Genomic DNA, 18,922 nt, shown 5'->3' on the forward strand with positions numbered 1-18,922 from the left:
GTGTCAACTTCTTTTTGTGGCATAAAGTTAAAGTTAAATCACAAGAATTGAGAAGTAGATGAATTTGTAAAGGTGGAATGAATATGAAGACTATAAGGGTTTAACAGCAAGGAGAGACGCTTTGACAGTCCATAAGCTGCAGTGGGAAGCCAGTGCCCCCTAGTGGATGTTAGTTATGGCTTTAGGGCTTGTGGGGGGAGGGTGGGGGGGGTCAACTAATTTATAATTCTGCCACACTGACACTGTAGCTATGAGTTTCATTTAAACAGAGTCGTATGAATAAAGAATCATTCTGCGTGAACAAAGTCTCGTTTCACAGCATTTTGTACGGTGAAAACTGTGAAAGAAAGAAGCATGATGTTCTTTTCCCTTCAGTCTAGACTGAGGAACAGTCAGAAGAGACAATATAATAATGAGACGGGGTGGTCGGCTCTCTCTGGAGGGATGTAGCTGGGGAACAGCGGGATGTGGCACTAATTATATCTCTTTACAACTCATTTATTTATCGGTAGCGTCTTTTATGGGAGAGAGCTGATACAGGATCATCATATCACTGAAGAGAGAGGGGAGGTAATAGGTTATTGGGCTCTGTTTCATAGCTGGAGAGAGCGTGTGTGTGTGTGTGTGTGTGTGTGTGTGTGTATTGGGGGATGCTAGTGATGGGAAGCCCTGTCTCTTTGACATCTGATCAATAAATGGCTGAGACAGGAAGAGAGGCCAGGGATTACCGATCTAATTGGACTGAGAATAGGGAGGACGGCAACAGACACACACACACACACACACACACACACACACACACACACCCTAGATGCATGCTCACACACAAGATAGATCTGTCAGACTGTGGCGTTGTGGTCACAGAATGGCAAATATACAAAACACATTCATACGTGTACACAGTCGTGTGTACACGTGGACACACACACGCTGCAGTCCGGCGACAGGTGTTGCACAATGCATTACCGGATGGCACGGCAATGAGAGACCAAAAGTGAGGATGATGATGATGATGATGATGATGTGGAAGGGACAACAGGCAGAGAGCAGCTGTATACTGTTTAACAGCTCATCACAGACACTGAACAGAGAGGCAGGAGGAGGGAACGAAGATGGATGACCTGCGGATTGAACCAGACACAGCTAAAAGCCTGGGGAGCGTGTGTGTGTGTGTGTGTGTGTGTGTGTGACTGCTGCTCGTTCATGACTAATATTGAGGAGAACTGGCGATTTCTGAGCAAATTCTGCCCGTGTGTTGCAGGGGAATGGGCGTTTCCTGAAGCTGCTGCTGTCCAGGCGCGCTAACTGGCTGCAGAAAGATTTAGAGGAGATGACCCCGCTCCACCTGGCCACCCGACACCCCTCCCCGAAAGCCCTCGCCCTGCTCCTCAAACACATCGGACCTGGAGAGGTTGACACACAAGACAAGAACAAGGTACTACAGTGCAGTCACACAGAAGTTTGTTTGTCCTCCCAACTGTCCACAGTTTGTCTTGAGTCAGAAACCAGCCAGTCTCAACAATAACCTGCACACAGATAACTGACTGACTGAAGATAGTTTGTTAGGGGCAGCAGGAATTTGACGTCATGTACACATAAACATGAAGAGGCACATGAACACAGCCTCCTTTGTCTGTTGGAGCTGATGTGTATCTGACATCAATAGTTAGTTTTGTAATAATCCAATATGCATCATCGTGTCAGATGACAGTGGTTTCAGCAAATCTCAGAATAGCTCAGTAGCCGTCATGGCGGCAGTATCTGGGTTACAATCTCAGTCCACTGCTGGATCTTCAATATGAGCTTTGTGTAGCACGTTGCCCTCACATTTCCTGTCCAAGTGGAGTAATTGTTTTGTTTTGTTTTTAACGTAAATGGAAACTTCAAACCTGGTGTTACAACAGCCCTCTCTGTTTTAAACTCCATTCATCTTTTTATCATCTTTGGCACTTCCTTTTCATCTTTCTCTCACTCTCTGTCTGAGCAGCAAACTGCTCTCCACTGGTCTGCGTTTTATAACCGACCGGAACACGTCCGCCTCCTGATCAAGCACGACTCCAACATCGGCATCCCAGACAGCGAGGGCAAGATCCCTCTGCACTGGGCGGCGCACAGTCAGGAACCCAGTGCTACGCAAACTGTCCGCTGCATACTGGTACACACTACACTTCACACATGCACACAAGCACTCAAGTGAATCTGTCATCATCATCCTGCATCATCACCACCCGTCAGTCTGCATGTCTGTGTCTTTTCTGTGGTGTGTGTGAGAAGGAAGCAGCTCCCACTGAGTCCCTGTTGAACTGGCAGGACTACGAGGGGCGGACGCCGCTGCACTTTGCGGTTGCTGACGGTAACGAGGCGGTGGTGGAGGTGCTGACGTCTTATGAGGGCTGTAATGTGACAGCTTATGATAACCTCTTCAGGACACCACTGCACTGGGCGGCTCTGCTCGGTGAGTGAACACACATCCCAGCATGTGACCCACTGCAGCCTGAATGACAGCGACACACTGACATGAAGGATGTCATGTGGAAACAATGACCACTGTCCCCTAAACAGAATTCTAATTAGAAACATTTTTACACTGGTCAGCTGAAGCAAAGCCAAAATGGACTAGTTATTACCGGCTTGGTAAGATAATGTTTCATTTAATTTTAGCCATGCTAGCAGCATGTCTCAAGGGACGGCAGCATCTGTTGGTCCTCCACTTTGGTCCATACTGAAATATCCCATAAACCATCAGATGAACTGTAGCGCTACAACCAACGATTATTTCCATTACTGATGAATCTGCCAGTTATTTTCTTGATTAATTGATTAATTATTTTGTTAATAACCTGTCAGAAAAAAGTGAAACGTGTCCTGTATAATTTCCCAGAGCCTCAGGTGACATCTTTAAATGTTTTTTGTTTTTTTTATCAGTCCAGTCCAAACAGTCCAAAAATTCAAAGCTATTCAAATTATTATCATATATGACAAAGAAAAACATCAAATTCTCACATTTAAGAAGCAGAAAATATTTGGCTTTATTACATAAAAAGTTGCTAAAATGATTATTTGATTATTGAAATTAGTGCCAAAAACAATTCTGCCGATCAATTAATCCACTTATCGTTGCAGCTCTTATGAATTGCCATGAATTTATGCGCAGACATTCATGGTCCACAGAGGATGAACCATTGTAACTGTTCCTCTTGTGCTAGGTGACACTACTGCTAGCCTCAGCTGTACTTCGTGTTCAGTACAAAATAGTAAATGTTAGCATGCTAACAGGCTAAACTAACGGTACGTTTCATTTGCAATGAAAAGTCAGAATTTCCGAGTTCTTAGGCGGAAATTTAATCTGACACGCCCCCTTAAGAAGAAGAAAATATACTTAATTAATCACCAAGGAGAAGTTCAATTTTTTTCATTCTATTGTCATATACACACAGACCCGAAATACACACACATGCATAAACAGGACCTATACATGTATTAAATGGAGAGGTGTCAGTGGGGGTTAAATGCCTTGCTCAAGCCAAGTCCCTTTGGACTGACCTACTGCCACCCCAAGTCTGAAACAGTCACACACACAGCACTGTCCAACTTCTATCTGTGGACATGTATCTACGATGTTCATGTGTGCAAAATACAGTGTAATGCATTATTAAGTGGTATTGCTAACAGTGGCTAACCCTAATAAAACTGGTATTGCTAACAACATCATGGCTTACTGGAATGCTGAGCTCCGACCTCTGGCTTCCGAGGTAAATGTAACACAGCATGTACCGACCTAATATTAACATGCTAGCATTGTAATTGTGGACATGTTAGCATGCTGATATTAGCATTTAGCTCAAAACACTGCTGTGCCTAAGCATGACTGTAGACTCAGCCTTGTTTCTGTAGGTTCAGGGTTCCCTGATGTTACATAATATGATAGAAAATGGACTTACACAGTGCTTCTCTAGTCTTCCGACCACTCAAAGTGCTTCGACACTACATGTCACATTCACACACTGGTGGTGAGGCAACTGTACTCCTACTCAGTTACAGTAAAATGTGCATTCACATAAACACACATGGATCAGGAGCAAATTGGGGTTCAATATCCCGCCCAAGAATACTTTGATATGCAGACTGGGGGAGCTGGGGATTGAACCACTAATCTTCTGTTCAGTGGACAACCAACGCATCCTCCTGAACCACAGCTTGCAACCATGATAGTACATTAAAAAAACAAAGAAAGTGAAAAAGCGGGGAAAGGGAGTTATTTTTTTTTTAATAGCATTATTTGAAACGGCTATTTTTCCTTCTGTATTTGTGCCATTATGTCTTGAAAAACTTTCACAATCCTGCATTTTTGAGCACCAACAAAGAAAAACACAGTGGTGAGTAATTGTGCAGTGGCAGGAAACGAATGAATGAAAGACACTGGTGTTTGTGTCGTGAAGTGGTTAGTAACAGTGACAGTTGACTTATGTTGACTTGAAGGGGAGTTTTATTGCTTTTCTGTTCACAGTTTTTTTTTTAAAGTAAACTGAAAAAAAATTCTAAGTTGCCTTTGTAGGAGAGCATTGTTGCACAGAGCAGCTCCTCACAGCATATCCTTGTCATTATCTGGCACACACACACCGCCCACTAATGTAAACATGTTTATTTCAGGCCATGCCAGAATCGTCCACCTGCTGTTGGAGAGAAACACATCAGGCACTATTCCTTCAGACAGCCAGGGAGCAACACCCCTGCACTACGGTGCTCAGAGCAACAATGCTGTGAGTTGTATACACATGTACACAAAGCTGGGAAACTGGCTGAGTCAGCGGCATGCACCTTTATTCAAATACAGTGTTGGAGATAATGAGATAAAGCTGTCTCACTTTGTATGCTCAGTGTCCTTCTAAAGGCCAATAAACTAGACTACACAAAAAATAATTGTCTTTCTGTGTCTGTAGGAGACAGTGGGTGTGTTTCTGTCCCACCCGTCTGTGAAGGATGAACCCGATCTGGAGGGGAGGACAGCCTTCATGTGGGCCGCCGGCAAGGGCAGTGATGATGTCATCCGCACTATGCTGGCCCTCACCCCTCACATTGACATCAACATGGCCGACAAGTACGGCGGCACCGGTGAGCACCTGAGAAACAAGAGCAAGCGCTTTGACCCACACTGCCACCTCATTCTTCCATTTGTTATTTCAGAGTGTGGCCCAATGCTTGTTTTAGGCCAGGCATGATGATGTCACAGGGGATTCCCCCCAAGGTGCTTGAGAGGCTGCGAGACTGAGGGAGAGAGGGAAGTGATACTGTCAGCAAAATTAGTGTGACCCCGCTGAATAGACTCTGACCAACTGCCAGCACTGTCCTCTGACACACACACAGCCACATATGCAGACACACATGACTTATTGCCACGCTCTGACCCCGGGGCTGTTTGGACGTATAATCTCCATGGCGATAGCCCCTCTGCTCAGCCAGGCGCTCATTGTTTATGCATGCGTAACATGTAACGGTTGAGTCATGCTAATGAGACGGTGTGAAGGGCAGTGGAGCCGACTGGTGCCCGGATCACTTCCATGCACTTGACTCTAGTCTAGTCTGTCTGCGGGCCGGAGGGAGGGGGGAGGAGGAGGGAGCCACCGAGACACTTAAGTGCGTTGCTCCTCATTAAATGTCTCTGTCTGTTTAACCCACCATTGACCAGGCTTTAGCCACAGCCCAGAGAGGAGCTGCAGTCAGGGGGATGAATGAACAAAGAGGCAGATGAGGAGGGAGCAGTTGTCCTGAGGGTGTTTACTGTCCAGTTAGATTCAGTATCTCATAAGTTTTTATCTTTATGTGTCTGTGTTTATGTGGGTGTTCACGCAGCGCTCCATGCAGCCTCCCTGTCAGGCCATGTGAGCACAGTGAAGCTGCTGTTGGAGAGGGGAGCGATGGTCGACTCTCTGGATGTGATGAAGCACACGCCGCTGTTTCGGGCTTGTGAGATGGGACACAGAGATGTCATACTCACACTCATCAAAGGTTGGTGTAGTTGGCGCACATGTCCGAGCATCCTAACAGAGGTGTGGACTCGAGTCACAAATTTGATGACTGTAGACTCGGCAAAATCAGAGACTTGCAACTCAACTTGGTCTTGAACACCAGTGACTCATGACTTCACTTGGACTTGAGCCTTTTGACTTGAAAATACCTGATATCTAAGTCCAAAAATGAAAAAGTAAGTACTGTAAGTTAAGGACTTAGGACTTAACTCTGGACTTGACTCTGCACTTTCCTGTCTTGACTTGGGACTTGCAAAAAAATGACTTTGTCCTACCCCTGCATCCCAATAACTACACAGTTTCATTTTCTGTACCACTGTGTTCTGAGTATTTATCCTTACCATACCATTTTAGAGTCATAGAGGCGATACTGAATCACATGATGTCTAAGATTATTGGAATGTTACACATCATAAGACTTAAAGTGTGTTCCTTCGACTGAAATGTAAATGTAATGAATAAAGGTTCAGCACGTGTGGACCTGGTAGACGTGGACGGTCACACAGCTCTGCACTGGGCAGCTCTGGGAGGGAACGCTGAGGTCTGCCAGATACTGATGGAGAATGGAATCAGTCCCAATGTACAGGTATGAATGAGAACACAAAAAAACATATGCAGAAACTTAAAGTCAAGATGAAATGAAAAATGCATTTTTGACCCCTTTAGATCAGATCCCTGGCCATATTATACACCTATTAAAGGTGCAGTGTGTAGGATGTAGGGGGATGTATTGGCAGAAGTGGAATATAATATAATAAGTGTACTTTAGTGTATCACCTAGAAATAAGAATTATGTGTGTTTTCGTTACCTACCTAGTGAGTGGGTCCTCATCTATGGAGAACGCCATGTTGCCCTGCCATGTTTCTACAGTAGCTCAGAACAGACAAACATTGTAGTTAGCAGCCCCTTCACGACAAGAGCGTCAGAAAAACACACTTTTTTTAAAGTGAAACTGCTTTACTCAGTGTTTTTACCAGTGTACATCACCGTGTCTGTTGGTTTTGGAGAGGGGAGACATCTGTGGATAATTCGGCTCCTGGTTAAAACCTCCTGAACGTTTTGATCTTTAGTTGATTTGAAGTTATCAGAGAAATGGTGAGCAGACATTAGCAGGTGCTAGGCTCAAAGCTGTCTCCGATGAGCCAAGCAGAGTTGGAAAAACACTGATTTGTAACATGAAGCTGCTTTATTCTGTATTTTTAACTGGTTTAAATCACCGGGCCTTTGTTTTGGAGAGGAAGAGACCTCTGCAGATAATTTGGCTCTTGATAAAAACCTCCTGAACAATGAACACTGAAGGATTCTAACCAGGAGAAGTTTCAGCTGGTTGCAGTTTGCAACCCTCGCCACTAGAAGCCACTAATCTCCTTGAATTTTACACACTGCTCCTTTAAATGATATATGTCAAAAAAAATTCCCAACCAGGAAAGTCATGGCATCTACCCGTCAATCAATGTGCAACTTTTAGCCGCACAGAGCTAAGATTAAGTTTGCTAGCTAGCAACTGGATGCATGCATCCGTGACAGCTTCAGATTATGTGCAAGGCATTTTATAGTGGACTGCTTCAGCAACTATCATTACATGGAACATACAATGGATTATCTCTCTCTATCTAATATCCAGTTGGTGTCCACTGTTTGGGCCTCACTGTTAAGACACGCCTGCTTTTAAACAATCAAATAAAATTCCTCCCAACATTATATCCCACCCTCCTGTCCTGTTTCACTCAGAAATATGTCAGGAAACTGAAACTACATACTCTCGAAATGCTGTTTCATCTGGACTTTAAATGAAGTACATCAAAATCTTTAAACCCTTGTTTAATACTCTTTATTTACAGTTACATAGTAAATACAGAAGTGCTGCGCAGCTCTACCTTTCTATCCACTATCCTCCTTTAATGCACAAGATCTCCAGTTTAGCAAAAGCAAACATGATATAACAGCAGTCTGTTGAACCTGAGAGTTCATTTCAAACCAATTTAGTCAGAAATGATATGTTCCCAGCATCCATCTGTTGCACTTTTCCATCTGTATACTCCCACAAATGACGACAGTAACACACAGTGGCGGGCTTTCTATCCACCAAAGAAGGAGTGTAGATATGCCTCCCATTAATTGCACCAAAAATCACTTGGAAGGCTGAGGTGACATATCCAGTATGAATCACAGGATAAATGTGGAAAATGCATCTTCCTCTGCACTGCTTTATGAGCAGTTTGTATAAATCCTGAGCACCTGACTGTTACATATTTGGCTCCTACTGGGCAGGACCAGGCAGGACGGACTCCTCTGCAGTGTGCTGCTTATGGAGGCTACATAACCTGCATGGCTGTTCTCATGGAGAACAATGCTGATCCAAACATACAGGACAAGGAGGTAAAAATCACCCACACGTCTGTCTATGTTATGTTGAGCTTTTGGACACAGATGTAGTTTGAATAGGTGCTCTTTTGTTGGGTGCACAGGGGCGAACTGCTCTCCACTGGTCATGTAACAACGGCTACCTGGACGCTGTGAAACTGCTGCTGGGCTACAACGCCTTTCCTAATCACATGGAGCACACTGAGGAGAGGTGAGGACAGAGAGGGGACTGGAGGTGAGGAGAGGGCTTGGAAATGAATGAATGAATTACACTGTGTTACACTTGGTGTCTGTGTTGTGCAGGTACACCCCTCTGGACTACGCTCTGCTGGGGGGGCACAGCGAGGTGACTCAGTTCATGCTGGAGCACGGTGCTCTGTCCATAGCAGCCATCCAGGACATCGCCGCTGCCTCCATCCAGGCTGTCTACAAGGGCTACACCGTCCGCAAGGCCTTCAGGGAGAGAAAGCAGCTCCTCATGAGGCATGAGCAGCTGCGCAAAGATGCAGCCAAGTGAGAGACGAGCACACACATATACACACTTGTACTAAAGCTTTAGTTTCTATTGCTACATGATGCTCATAATTGTTCTACGACTCTCATAAACATTCTTCTCTCTGTCACATGATACCTTCTGTGTTTTATGCATCACTCACCCCTGTTTCTGTCTTCATTATCTGTCTCTGTCTTCTCCTCGCCTATATAGGAACAGTCACACTCTCTCCATATCTATCTTTCTCTCTGTCATCCCTGCACACACATACGTCTTCCCCCTGTCTTTCTCTTCTGGCTTGTTCTCCCTTTGTCATTTGCACACCAGTCTCACCTTTATCTGTCTTGCACGATGCGTTTGAGGGCACACTGACTTCAACTTTTGTTGTTATTTCAAACAGGCAGTTTTGTATCGAGTATTTCATGGGATGTTTTTTCTCCCAAATCTTCCCTTCTTATCAGATTTTCCTCCTGATTAAGAACCACGCTGTGACTAATGCTGTGCCGAATAGCCGGCAGCGCTTTGCACGTGTCCTCATTCTATTTAAACTTGGTTTTACTGCACGTTTGCAGATAAATATCGGACAGCACTAATATTCTTAGTACGATACTATTTGTAGAATTAGATTCCGGTAGTGGCCAAGAGGGATTGTTTCCGATTCATGTGATCCAAACATTTCCAATAACTCCAGAGCGTTTAAAGCCTAAATGTCAAAATTTATTGAGAAAAAAGATAGATCTAATCATGTTTAAAATTCTCAACAAAGTATTCTAATCCGGTCCATATTTGCTGGGGTTTAGAATTTTAAAAACAAAATTTTCTCCGCGGTCAAAAAACTGTTTGCTGCACACAACGGGAGGCACGTACCCGAATTAAATTACATGTATTTATTAAGGAAAGTTGATTTAATTAAAAAAGTCTAACTCATTTTATCCAATAAATCACTTTAGTCAAAAATGTTAAGGGTGATGACGACAGACACTCGAAGCTTCATTCAAAAACTTCAGCGGAAACTTTAAATGTAAAAGAATGAAATGTCATAGCTGTGACAAATACAAAACTGTCTTTGTACAGAAATGGAACTTGGTAATGTCTTGACATCAGAGTGCTGCAGTTTTACCTGTGTGAAGTGGTCTGTTTTCATATGTCTGTACTACGGGGTGAAATAATGCAGCTAAATTTATGTTAAGGATATGAGGCGAACATGTGTTTTTCTTGCAATCCTCCAGAGTAAACAAAGAATCCAAAAAAGGCTAACCGTCTTGATCAATTGAAGTTATTGAGGAGCACGTTTAACTACAGCTACTGGAGACCTCATACTCGTCGTCGTACTACACCTTGACTTTTCCTGTTCATGTGTTGCATTTCAGACTAAACTTTAAGCCATGTTTATAATAGATCTGACTGCTTCTTGTGTGTGTTCAGGAAACGAGAGGAGGAACAGCGGAGGAGAGAAGCTGTGCAGCGAGTCTCGGTGGTCACTGCAGAGAAACGGAGGGCCCCTTTGGTGAGAGCAGAGCAGGAAAAGCTGTCCTTGGTAAACATTATAGAGGACTTAACCATGAATGACTCAGTGGTGGAAACGAAGAAATCATCCAGAGCTGAACGCACTAAGAGCAAAGAAGAAAGGCTCAAAGGTACACGTGCAGACATTATTAAAGTTGCTGTGATGGAAGTTGCAGTTTGAGTTGGTGGATTGTGGCTTGGCAGTAATAATACGGTGTCAGTATTAGTGGCTAAGTTAAACTTTAGACTGAGAAGTTTTATTTTTATGAGTGTCTTGCTCATTTGTATGAGGTGGGATATTTGTTATATAAAAATTACATTACTCAAAACTCCAAGATAAGGGACTGTTTGTTATCTAGGAGGAAGGGGTGGTGCAAAAAGGAGGAGGCATGTGAAACAATTTTTGAGCATTATATTGGCTTAGAGATGGCTGCATTTAGTATTTATTTTACCACCGATTTCTAAAGAAAACGTATCTACTTTAAAATTATACCATTTATCATAATCTGAAACTGAAAAAACTGAAATTATTGTTGGATTTTCAAATTTCCGACAATCTTTGGACACATAATGTGCAACAAAGGCTTACCTCATAAAAAACATAACCAAATCTGAGTTTAAAATAGTGACATCTCATCAAAATCACTTTATTCTATGTCTCATTTAAAATTTGGCCAAAAATAAACCGTTTGCACTAACTATGCAATAACTATGATGCGGGTGTCACGCCAGACTGTCGTGGTGAAGAGGGAGCTGAGCCAGAAGGCAAAGCTTTCCATTTACTGGTCCATCTACGTCCCGACCCTCACCTATGGTCATGAGCTCTGGGTAGTGACCGAAAGAATGAGATTGCGGATACAAGCGGCCGAAATGAGTTTCTTCCGTGGCGTATTTGGGCCCAGCCTTAAAAATAGGGTAAGGAGCTCAGACATCCGGAGGGAGCTCGGAGTACGGCTGCTGCTGCTTCGCATCAAAAGGGGTCAGTTGAGGTGGTTCAGGCATCTGATCAGGATGCCTCCTGGGCGCCTCCAGTTAAAGGTGTTTCGGGCACGTCTCACTGATAGGAGGCCCCGGGCAGACCCAGAACACGCCAGAGGGATTACATATCTCATCTGGTCTGGGAATGCCTTGGGGTCCCCCAGGAGGAGCTGGAAAGTGTTGCTGGGGAGAGGGACGTCTGGGGGGCTTTGCTTGGCCTGCTGCCCCCGCGACCCAGCCCCAGATAAGCGGATGAAAATGGATGAACGGATGGATGGATCCATGGATTTTGTCTTCAACTTTTAACTTTTAAACATCAATGGATACGTTCTAAAAATCAAATTACTTATTCATGGCACAAGGGTAAAAAAAGACCTCAGCCACCCCCCTCCTCTGATAAATAAAGAACAGTCCCTAAATACTTCCATGAAATACAAGCTGCATTTGCAAAACTAAACTCACAAAAAGCAGAAACATTTTGCACAAAATATCTTGTATGCTTTCTTCTTCTCTCACCAGCCCACAAGAGCAGATCCTCCAGAAGAAGTAAGGCAGCTGAACCACATGAGGCTCATGATGCTTCAAGCCTCCACAGTCATGTGACAAGTGAAACTGTGCCCGCTGCTCTCCAGACCACCAGGCTGAAGGAACTTCTCTCTCCAGCCTGCTGCAGCCAGCCACCCAGTCTCAAACCCAGACCGCCCTCAATCCCCAAAGTCAGGGAACGACCTGCCTCAAGCACATGCATTCCTGCAAACATCGCAGCGACAGACCAAACTGACACTATTAGCAGAGAATGCATCCTTCAAAAAAAGAGAGACCCTCACATGACAGTACAGACAGCCCCCGGCAAGACTGATGCCCACTGTGCTCCACAAAAGCACAGAAACCACAAGGAGCAGACTTCAGAAAAGGCCGTCACCAAAGACCAAACTCCCTCATTAAGGAGCAGTTCATCTTCAGACCACAAAAGCCCCTCGAGAAAGACTCTGTCTGCCACACACGCACCCATCTCGACACGCACACACGGGGAGAACAACAAAGAGCAGCGCAGGAGGAGGAACGATGCTGCATGCATCATCCAGCGAGCCTGGCGAAGGTGAGTTTACGCTTGTACCTGAAGAGGTGTTCAGTAGCTGAAGCCTCTCAGGCTGTGGGAGAGTGGCAGTGCCATGTGGCGCCCACATGTGCCCTCTCCCACATACATGCCAACTCTGTTCCCAGCCCTCCTGTAACCCTCCCCCCCGTGCTCGGTCTGGATGCCATCAACACTTGAGCAACGGGGGGGAGAGCGTGGGAGATGGGTGAGATGAGGAGGCAGGGGACAGACGGGCTATAATCTAGAGCTTTCATACTGGTTTAACAAGAGGCTAAAAGTTCAGCCGTGCTGCTCTAATAGCTACCAGCAGCCTTTCTTTGCTTTTCCCTCCTCTTACACACTCTGCGTTTCTCTTAGAGGCTGCCAGTCCGCCGCAGGAGGCCCTCTGTTTCCATTCAGCTTCACAATTATATTCTGTATGTGCTGCCTATTAACTGCCTTGAATAAACTCTGTTTACTTTGTTTATGCTTGGTGAGTATTAGTGTGAGGACTTGCCAGCTTTTAGACCTTTGAACACGGTCTGAATTTTTTTATTGAGCGCCGTGCATGTGTATGTCCTCGCATGGATGTGTGTCTGCAGGTTCCACGCACACAGACAGAGAGAGGTACGAGCCCGCGAGGAGGCGGCGTCAAGTGATACAAACCACGCCCACATCAGGAAGAAGATGGAAATCCGACCTCAACCCACCAAACTGTCAGCGAGTAAGAGCTCGGTGCTGCAAAGCATCTACGGTGAGATCACTGCTCACACTCAGCACCGAAAAAGGATGTCACAGATACAGCATGGGTCACACATACAGTATATAACATGATGTATATTGTTGAAGGGAGCAATTACAGACCCTAAACAGTCCCTGAGAGCAATGCTGTGGTTTGTATGTCTGGTAGTTTAATGGCGTATTAATCAGGTCGATGGCACGCTGTTTGGAAATGGAAGAAGTCATTATTCTAACACAGTGTGTCACTGTTTCCATCAGCTGCAGATTCACAGGTCAGAATTGAACAAAGGTAAACTGTGACATCAGAGCTGGCTGAAGCTGAAACCAACACGGGAAGCACATTCTTGAATTAGTCAGTCACGTGGGCTTTGATTTAATTTAAGTCAGTGAAAGTAAGCGTGAATGTGCACAGGGACTACAAGTTATAAGATAAGTTTGGTGATATTTGTATTAGGGACAAACTCTCATGAAAAAAAACAACAGAATTCATTCATCGACTTAGTGCTGCCTGTGTATCTAAATCTTTAAACTCCACTTTACAGCAGAGCGTTGCTGCGAGAAACACATTAATGAGCCACGCTGGGTGACATACTCCTTCGGTACGATGAAGGAAGGAAGGTATAAGGTATAATGATATCTTGATCTGAATTGGTATATTGATTCGTTCATTTTCTGTCACCACATATCCTGTTGGGTGTCACTGGGGGTCTGGAGCCTATCCCAGGGTGAGACGTGGGGTGCACACTGGACAGGTAACACGGATGCGATTCTAATCCGGACATGTTTCAGCTTAATCTGAAATCCTCACCGCTTAACCCTACTATATCTCCCTAAATCTTACACACTGAACTTTCAGTCGGTGATAGGCAGTTTCCTTAATACACTGGACATGTTTTTGTTATTTTAGGTGTTTGTTTGTGACCATTAAAGGTTGGATAAATGAATTTCAAGGCCCTAGTGAGGATCGAACTCACGACCCCTGGTTTACAAGACCAGTGCTCTAACCACTGAGCTATAGAGCCTTTGTTATATGCCTCACATCAAGTATGATTATTGAGACTACACCTTGAACAATCATGGGTGTGGGCCCTGATGAGATCAACCAGTTACAGGAGTGTCCTGAGCTTTGTTACGCAGCACCAGCTGATTGAAGGTGGACACTGTTCAATGATGTGACTGCAGATCTAAATATAGATATCTTCAAACCATTTTCCTTTACCATCTTGAAAGAAACTACGGCGAGACAAGGGCGTTCATTTCAGGGCTCTCAGTCTCAGCTGCTCCTGGACATGCTTCTTTTAATGACACTCTATAAAGTAAACATTGACACCCTCAGAGGGAACATGACACTGAATGTGTTAAACTGTGGGACCTTGAACTAATGACTAAGGAGAAATCTGGACCAGTTGGAAACCACTGCTCTAGACAGTAGTGCAACAGCAGCAGTTTTTAAACCCACATGTGTGAAACCGTAGCTCCTACGACGCACTCAACATTGTTAACAGAGGAATCTGGGAATCAGGATGGCTGTCATGCCGGTGTAGAACATGCTGTAAGTGACTAACTCTGCGAACAGGAACCCGTGTAAATGTCTGAGTGATGCTTCAGTCCACATACCAGGACAGTATCAGTCTGGTGTCCTGTGTGGAACCTCTGCTCGGGTTTCGCCCCACAGACAGCGCTGACCTTCATCACACATCACCAGGTGATGATGGGAGAATGGGCAGAAACCTTGCAGCGCCAAAACATACAAGCACACACACCATCACCGCTCACAGACAGACAGATAGACCCCCCCCACCCACCCCCACCCCGCTCTGACGTGGTTCTCCCCTCCCCTTTCTCACCTCACCTCCATCTCTCTCCCTCTCTCTCCCCTTCCCGCTCTCTGACAGTCCTGGCACTGTGAAAAGTTCAGAGCTGTCAGGGGGAATGTCAGACGACTGCGTAGAGCTATCAGCTGAACACACACAAACCCCGACACAGTGCTACACACATTCATGAGACTCATTCTCGCACTCCTTTTTTTTTTTTTAACTGAAAGTAGACAGGCATTTCACTCTGGACTGGGTGACACTGCTCCGCTAATGATCATAACAGGCAACTTAAAAATGGTTTAGTTTTACCTCAAAATGTATCTGTAGCGACAGGCATGGAGAGTGAAATGTGTTTTTACATCCCAGATGCAAAACTACACGTATTTATGTGGCACACAATTAGCACCTTCCATCAGCCAAATGCTATTAAAATAGTGGCTGGTTGATTCATTCACAAGCCCCCAAAACTCAATGGTCAATTGAGTGGCTGTTAAATTTGAACATTCACTAGCCATTTGGCAGCTGGACAAAAAAAAAGTTGAAGGTAAACATTCGTGTATTCTAACTCGAACCCTATTTCCCCATGTTTTTGTGTCTGAGTGACAAATGGGAACAATTTTTGAATCTGGTTCAGTAAGATATCCCTTAAACTGTAGCGGCAAAACTCCTAAGGGTAGGTCGCCCCGCTAATTTATGTCCCTTGGGGGCAGTGGTAGCTCGGTCCATAGGGACCTGGACCGGCTCAAGTCCTCGTCTGGAGGAAATAGGGAGTGTGATCTGACAGCTGGAGAGGCGCCAGCTCACCTCCTGGGCACTACCAATGTGCCCTGGAGCAAGGCACCGTATCCCCAATTGCCCAGGGCGCATGTCCACAGGCAGCCCCCTCACCCATTTAATCCATGTATAGGTCCTGTTTGTACGTGTGTGTGTATTTCAGAGTGAATTGAATTTCCCCTCAGGGATTAATAAAGTATATCATCTTCTTCTTAAAAGTGCTTTCTTTTTGCTGCAATCATGCTCCACTTGTCATTATGAGTGTCTGACAACATTATGGAAAGAACCCTACAGTGAAATGAAAGGGTTTTCTTTACCCCTATACTGACCTGGGGTCTCATTTACAAAACAGTGCGTAGGATCCATATTAAAAATGTACATATAGAGGCATTGGTGGATAGAGCAGGCGCCCCATGTACAAGGCTGTTGCCACAGCAGCCCGGGTTTGACCCCAGCCTGTGGCCCTCTGCTGCATGTCACTCCCTCTCTCTCTCCCCCCTTCACACTTGTCTGTCCCATCAATTAAAGGCTAAAATATCTTTAAAAAAAAAAAAGTACGTACAGACAAAAGCCTTGTTTTGTGTGTACGCAGTGTTTATAAATGAGACCCCAGGTGTGTTCATCATTGTGAGTAACCAAGTCTCGCTTAACGGAGAAGTCTCATTCTGATGTTTTTTCCCTTTTTTTATGTTGTCAAAATTAGCAAAATATTCAGCCATGACATTGAAAATCTTTTAGGTAACGATAAGATACACTGTCTGTGCAGTTACACAACACACTCTTCCTGACACTGCTCTCTCCAGCTCTAACTGACTTTTCCAACAACAACGTTGTGTGTTTTTTTTGTTTGTTTTTTTGGCTTTTATTAGACAGGACAGATTTTAGTGTGGGGGGTTGAACGACATGCAGTGGGGGCCCATGGCTGCTGTGGCAAGGACGATGCCCCCATATGTGGGATGCCCGCTCCAACCACCGAGCCACCAGGCGCTCCTTCCAATGTTGTTTTTACTGCAACAAGTCACCTTTTGTAAGATTTCCGAGCGAGACATCTCCTTGAGCGAGATGTGGTCACAAAAACAAACAGACCAGATCAAGTGAAAGATACGGAAAAACACTTAATTCCTCTGTAGGGTTCTTTCCATAATGTTGTCAGATACTAACAATAATACTAACTAATAATAACAACCTGAGCCTGTCAGTGGCAAAAACAAGCACTTTCAATAGACATAAATTGACGGTTCACAATTGTCTGCAGCCTGTCTCTCTCAATACTGAACCACTTTCAAAGATTGTTGTTCTCTTTATGTTGTTCTCTTTAGCCACTTAGACACAGAAAAGGGTAAATAGGGTCAAGGTTGAATAAAAAGTTTCCCTTTAAATTTGGCACCCTGTGTGTCCAATAATTGCCGTGTGCAAGCTTGAATAATTTGCTGATGAAAAAAATACAAGACTTTGTGCAAACACGGCACGTTAAAAAACACAATAAAGTTTAATTAGTTATTTCCACTGTGCTCCTCGAACATGAGACAATTACACACTAACTTCCTCCTGTGGAATTTCTGTGTCTGTAGTTAGGTGGTGATAAGTAGCTCCTGCAATACACAGGGTAGTTTTTTTGATGATGTAAGTATTTGTTTGTTATTGTGAACTATTTTTTCAATAATATTAAGTCATGACCCCTGGTTTTTCTTTTTAAAGATATTTTTCTGGGCATTTTAGCCTTTAATTGACAGGACAGGTGAGTGTGAAGGGGGGAGAGAGAGAGAGGGAGTGACATGCAGCAAGGAGCCACAGGCTGGAGTCGAACCCGGGCTTCTGCGGCAACAGCCTTGTACATGGGGCGCCTGCTCTATCCACTAAGCCACCAACACCCCAACCCCTGGTTTTTCAATCGGTGATAGGCAGTTTCCTTAATACACTGGACATGTTTTTGTTATTTTAGGTGTTTGTTTGTGACCATTAAAGGTTGGATAAATGAATTTCAAGGCCCTAGTGAGGATCGAACTCACGACCCCTGGTTTACAAGACCAGTGCTCTAACCACTGAGCTATAGAGCCTTTGTTATGTATGAGGAAATCATCTGTGATTCTTAACGCTACACCTTGAACAATCATGGGTGTGGAGCCTCACTAGATCAACCAGTTACAGGAGTGTCCTGAGCTTTGTTACACAGCACCAGCTGATTGAAAGCTGAGACTGTTCATATAATCTGACTGTAAATCTAAATGAGGATATCATCTAATATTTGTCTTTACTGTCCTTTAGGAAACTCTATGGCCAGACGAGGGCGTTCACTCCGGGGCTCTCAATCTCAGCTGCTCCTGGACATGCCCTTACGCACCCAGAGCCAGTGTAAGTGAATGCACAGACACACAGACACACAGAGTTCTGATAAAGTAAAAGCCTCTACAAGGTCATTTTATGTGCTTATTCTACAGTGAGCGGTATAGACTGCGTGCACCTGACCGATGCCGTGAATCAAGCCCGGCAGTACTCTTACCACCTGAGACCACATAGTGCTGGACAGGGGACCAGAGGCCGGGGAAAACATTGAAGCCACACACACGCACACGCGCACACTTTCATATGTTCTTTGATGTTTTCTCAGCTGGCTGGCGGCCTCTCCTCTATAGAAATATTTTACACATTGTTCGCTCAATGTGGCGAGCGTTCTAAAATTAAGCCATATGACATCAGAGCCATGACCTCACAGGGTGGGGTTAAGTCTACAGAAAATGGTGTGTGTAAAAGATAACCTTTCATCCATTGTGGAAGGAACACATACACACGCCATCTCCCTCGTTCTCCGTCGCTCTCGCACACACACTGAGATAACCTTTCCTCCTGTTGTGGAGAATGAGGCAGTCTATCAACAGCCGGTCATACAGATAGCCCACCTGCAGCCACGGACACACACATACACGCACACACAGTTACTTTCTACACAACAGTCTGGTTTCTAAGTGCTTTACCTCTCAAGAGAAAGACGTATTTCTCTACTCTGCAGTTTTTTACTTTACTATACATTTGCAAAAAATAATCCATCATGTGTAATTTTAGATGTACCTCAATTTCTTGTTGTTTTTATTGCATTATATGAAATAAAATAAAAATTGACACAAAACGCAGCGCACTTGGATTTAA

General features: G+C 44.5%; 1 protein-coding gene and 2 non-coding genes across 4 annotated transcripts in view; 1 reads left to right on the forward strand and 2 right to left on the reverse strand.

The window, feature by feature from the left end:
- The window catches only part of invs (inversin), a 31,045-nt gene extending 12,139 nt beyond the window's left edge, over positions 1-18,906 (forward strand). For both annotated transcript variants that reach the window (XM_049584442.1, XM_049584443.1), the window contains exons 5-19: positions 1,262-1,435; positions 1,988-2,155; positions 2,275-2,455; positions 4,651-4,760; positions 4,941-5,112; positions 5,851-6,006; positions 6,491-6,612; positions 8,299-8,406; positions 8,496-8,602; positions 8,695-8,904; positions 10,310-10,521; positions 11,888-12,467; positions 13,049-13,200; positions 18,044-18,130; positions 18,217-18,906. In XM_049584442.1, the coding sequence (XP_049440399.1) occupies positions 1,262-1,435; positions 1,988-2,155; positions 2,275-2,455; positions 4,651-4,760; positions 4,941-5,112; positions 5,851-6,006; positions 6,491-6,612; positions 8,299-8,406; positions 8,496-8,602; positions 8,695-8,904; positions 10,310-10,521; positions 11,888-12,467; positions 13,049-13,200; positions 18,044-18,130; positions 18,217-18,332 (2,655 nt within the window). In that variant the 3' untranslated portion in view covers positions 18,333-18,906. The remainder of the gene's footprint in view (positions 1-1,261; positions 1,436-1,987; positions 2,156-2,274; positions 2,456-4,650; positions 4,761-4,940; positions 5,113-5,850; positions 6,007-6,490; positions 6,613-8,298; positions 8,407-8,495; positions 8,603-8,694; positions 8,905-10,309; positions 10,522-11,887; positions 12,468-13,048; positions 13,201-18,043; positions 18,131-18,216) is intronic.
- On the reverse strand, positions 14,137-14,209 carry trnat-ugu (transfer RNA threonine (anticodon UGU)). The gene has a single exon. It is a non-coding gene; the product is annotated as a tRNA-Thr (tRNA).
- Positions 17,763-17,835, reverse strand: trnat-ugu (transfer RNA threonine (anticodon UGU)). The gene has a single exon. It is a non-coding gene; the product is annotated as a tRNA-Thr (tRNA).
- Positions 18,907-18,922: the final 16 nt, after the last annotated feature.

This window comes from Epinephelus fuscoguttatus, linkage group LG8 (genome assembly GCF_011397635.1).
Source record: "Epinephelus fuscoguttatus linkage group LG8, E.fuscoguttatus.final_Chr_v1".
In the NCBI taxonomy this organism is placed as follows: domain Eukaryota; kingdom Metazoa; phylum Chordata; class Actinopteri; order Perciformes; family Serranidae; genus Epinephelus; species Epinephelus fuscoguttatus.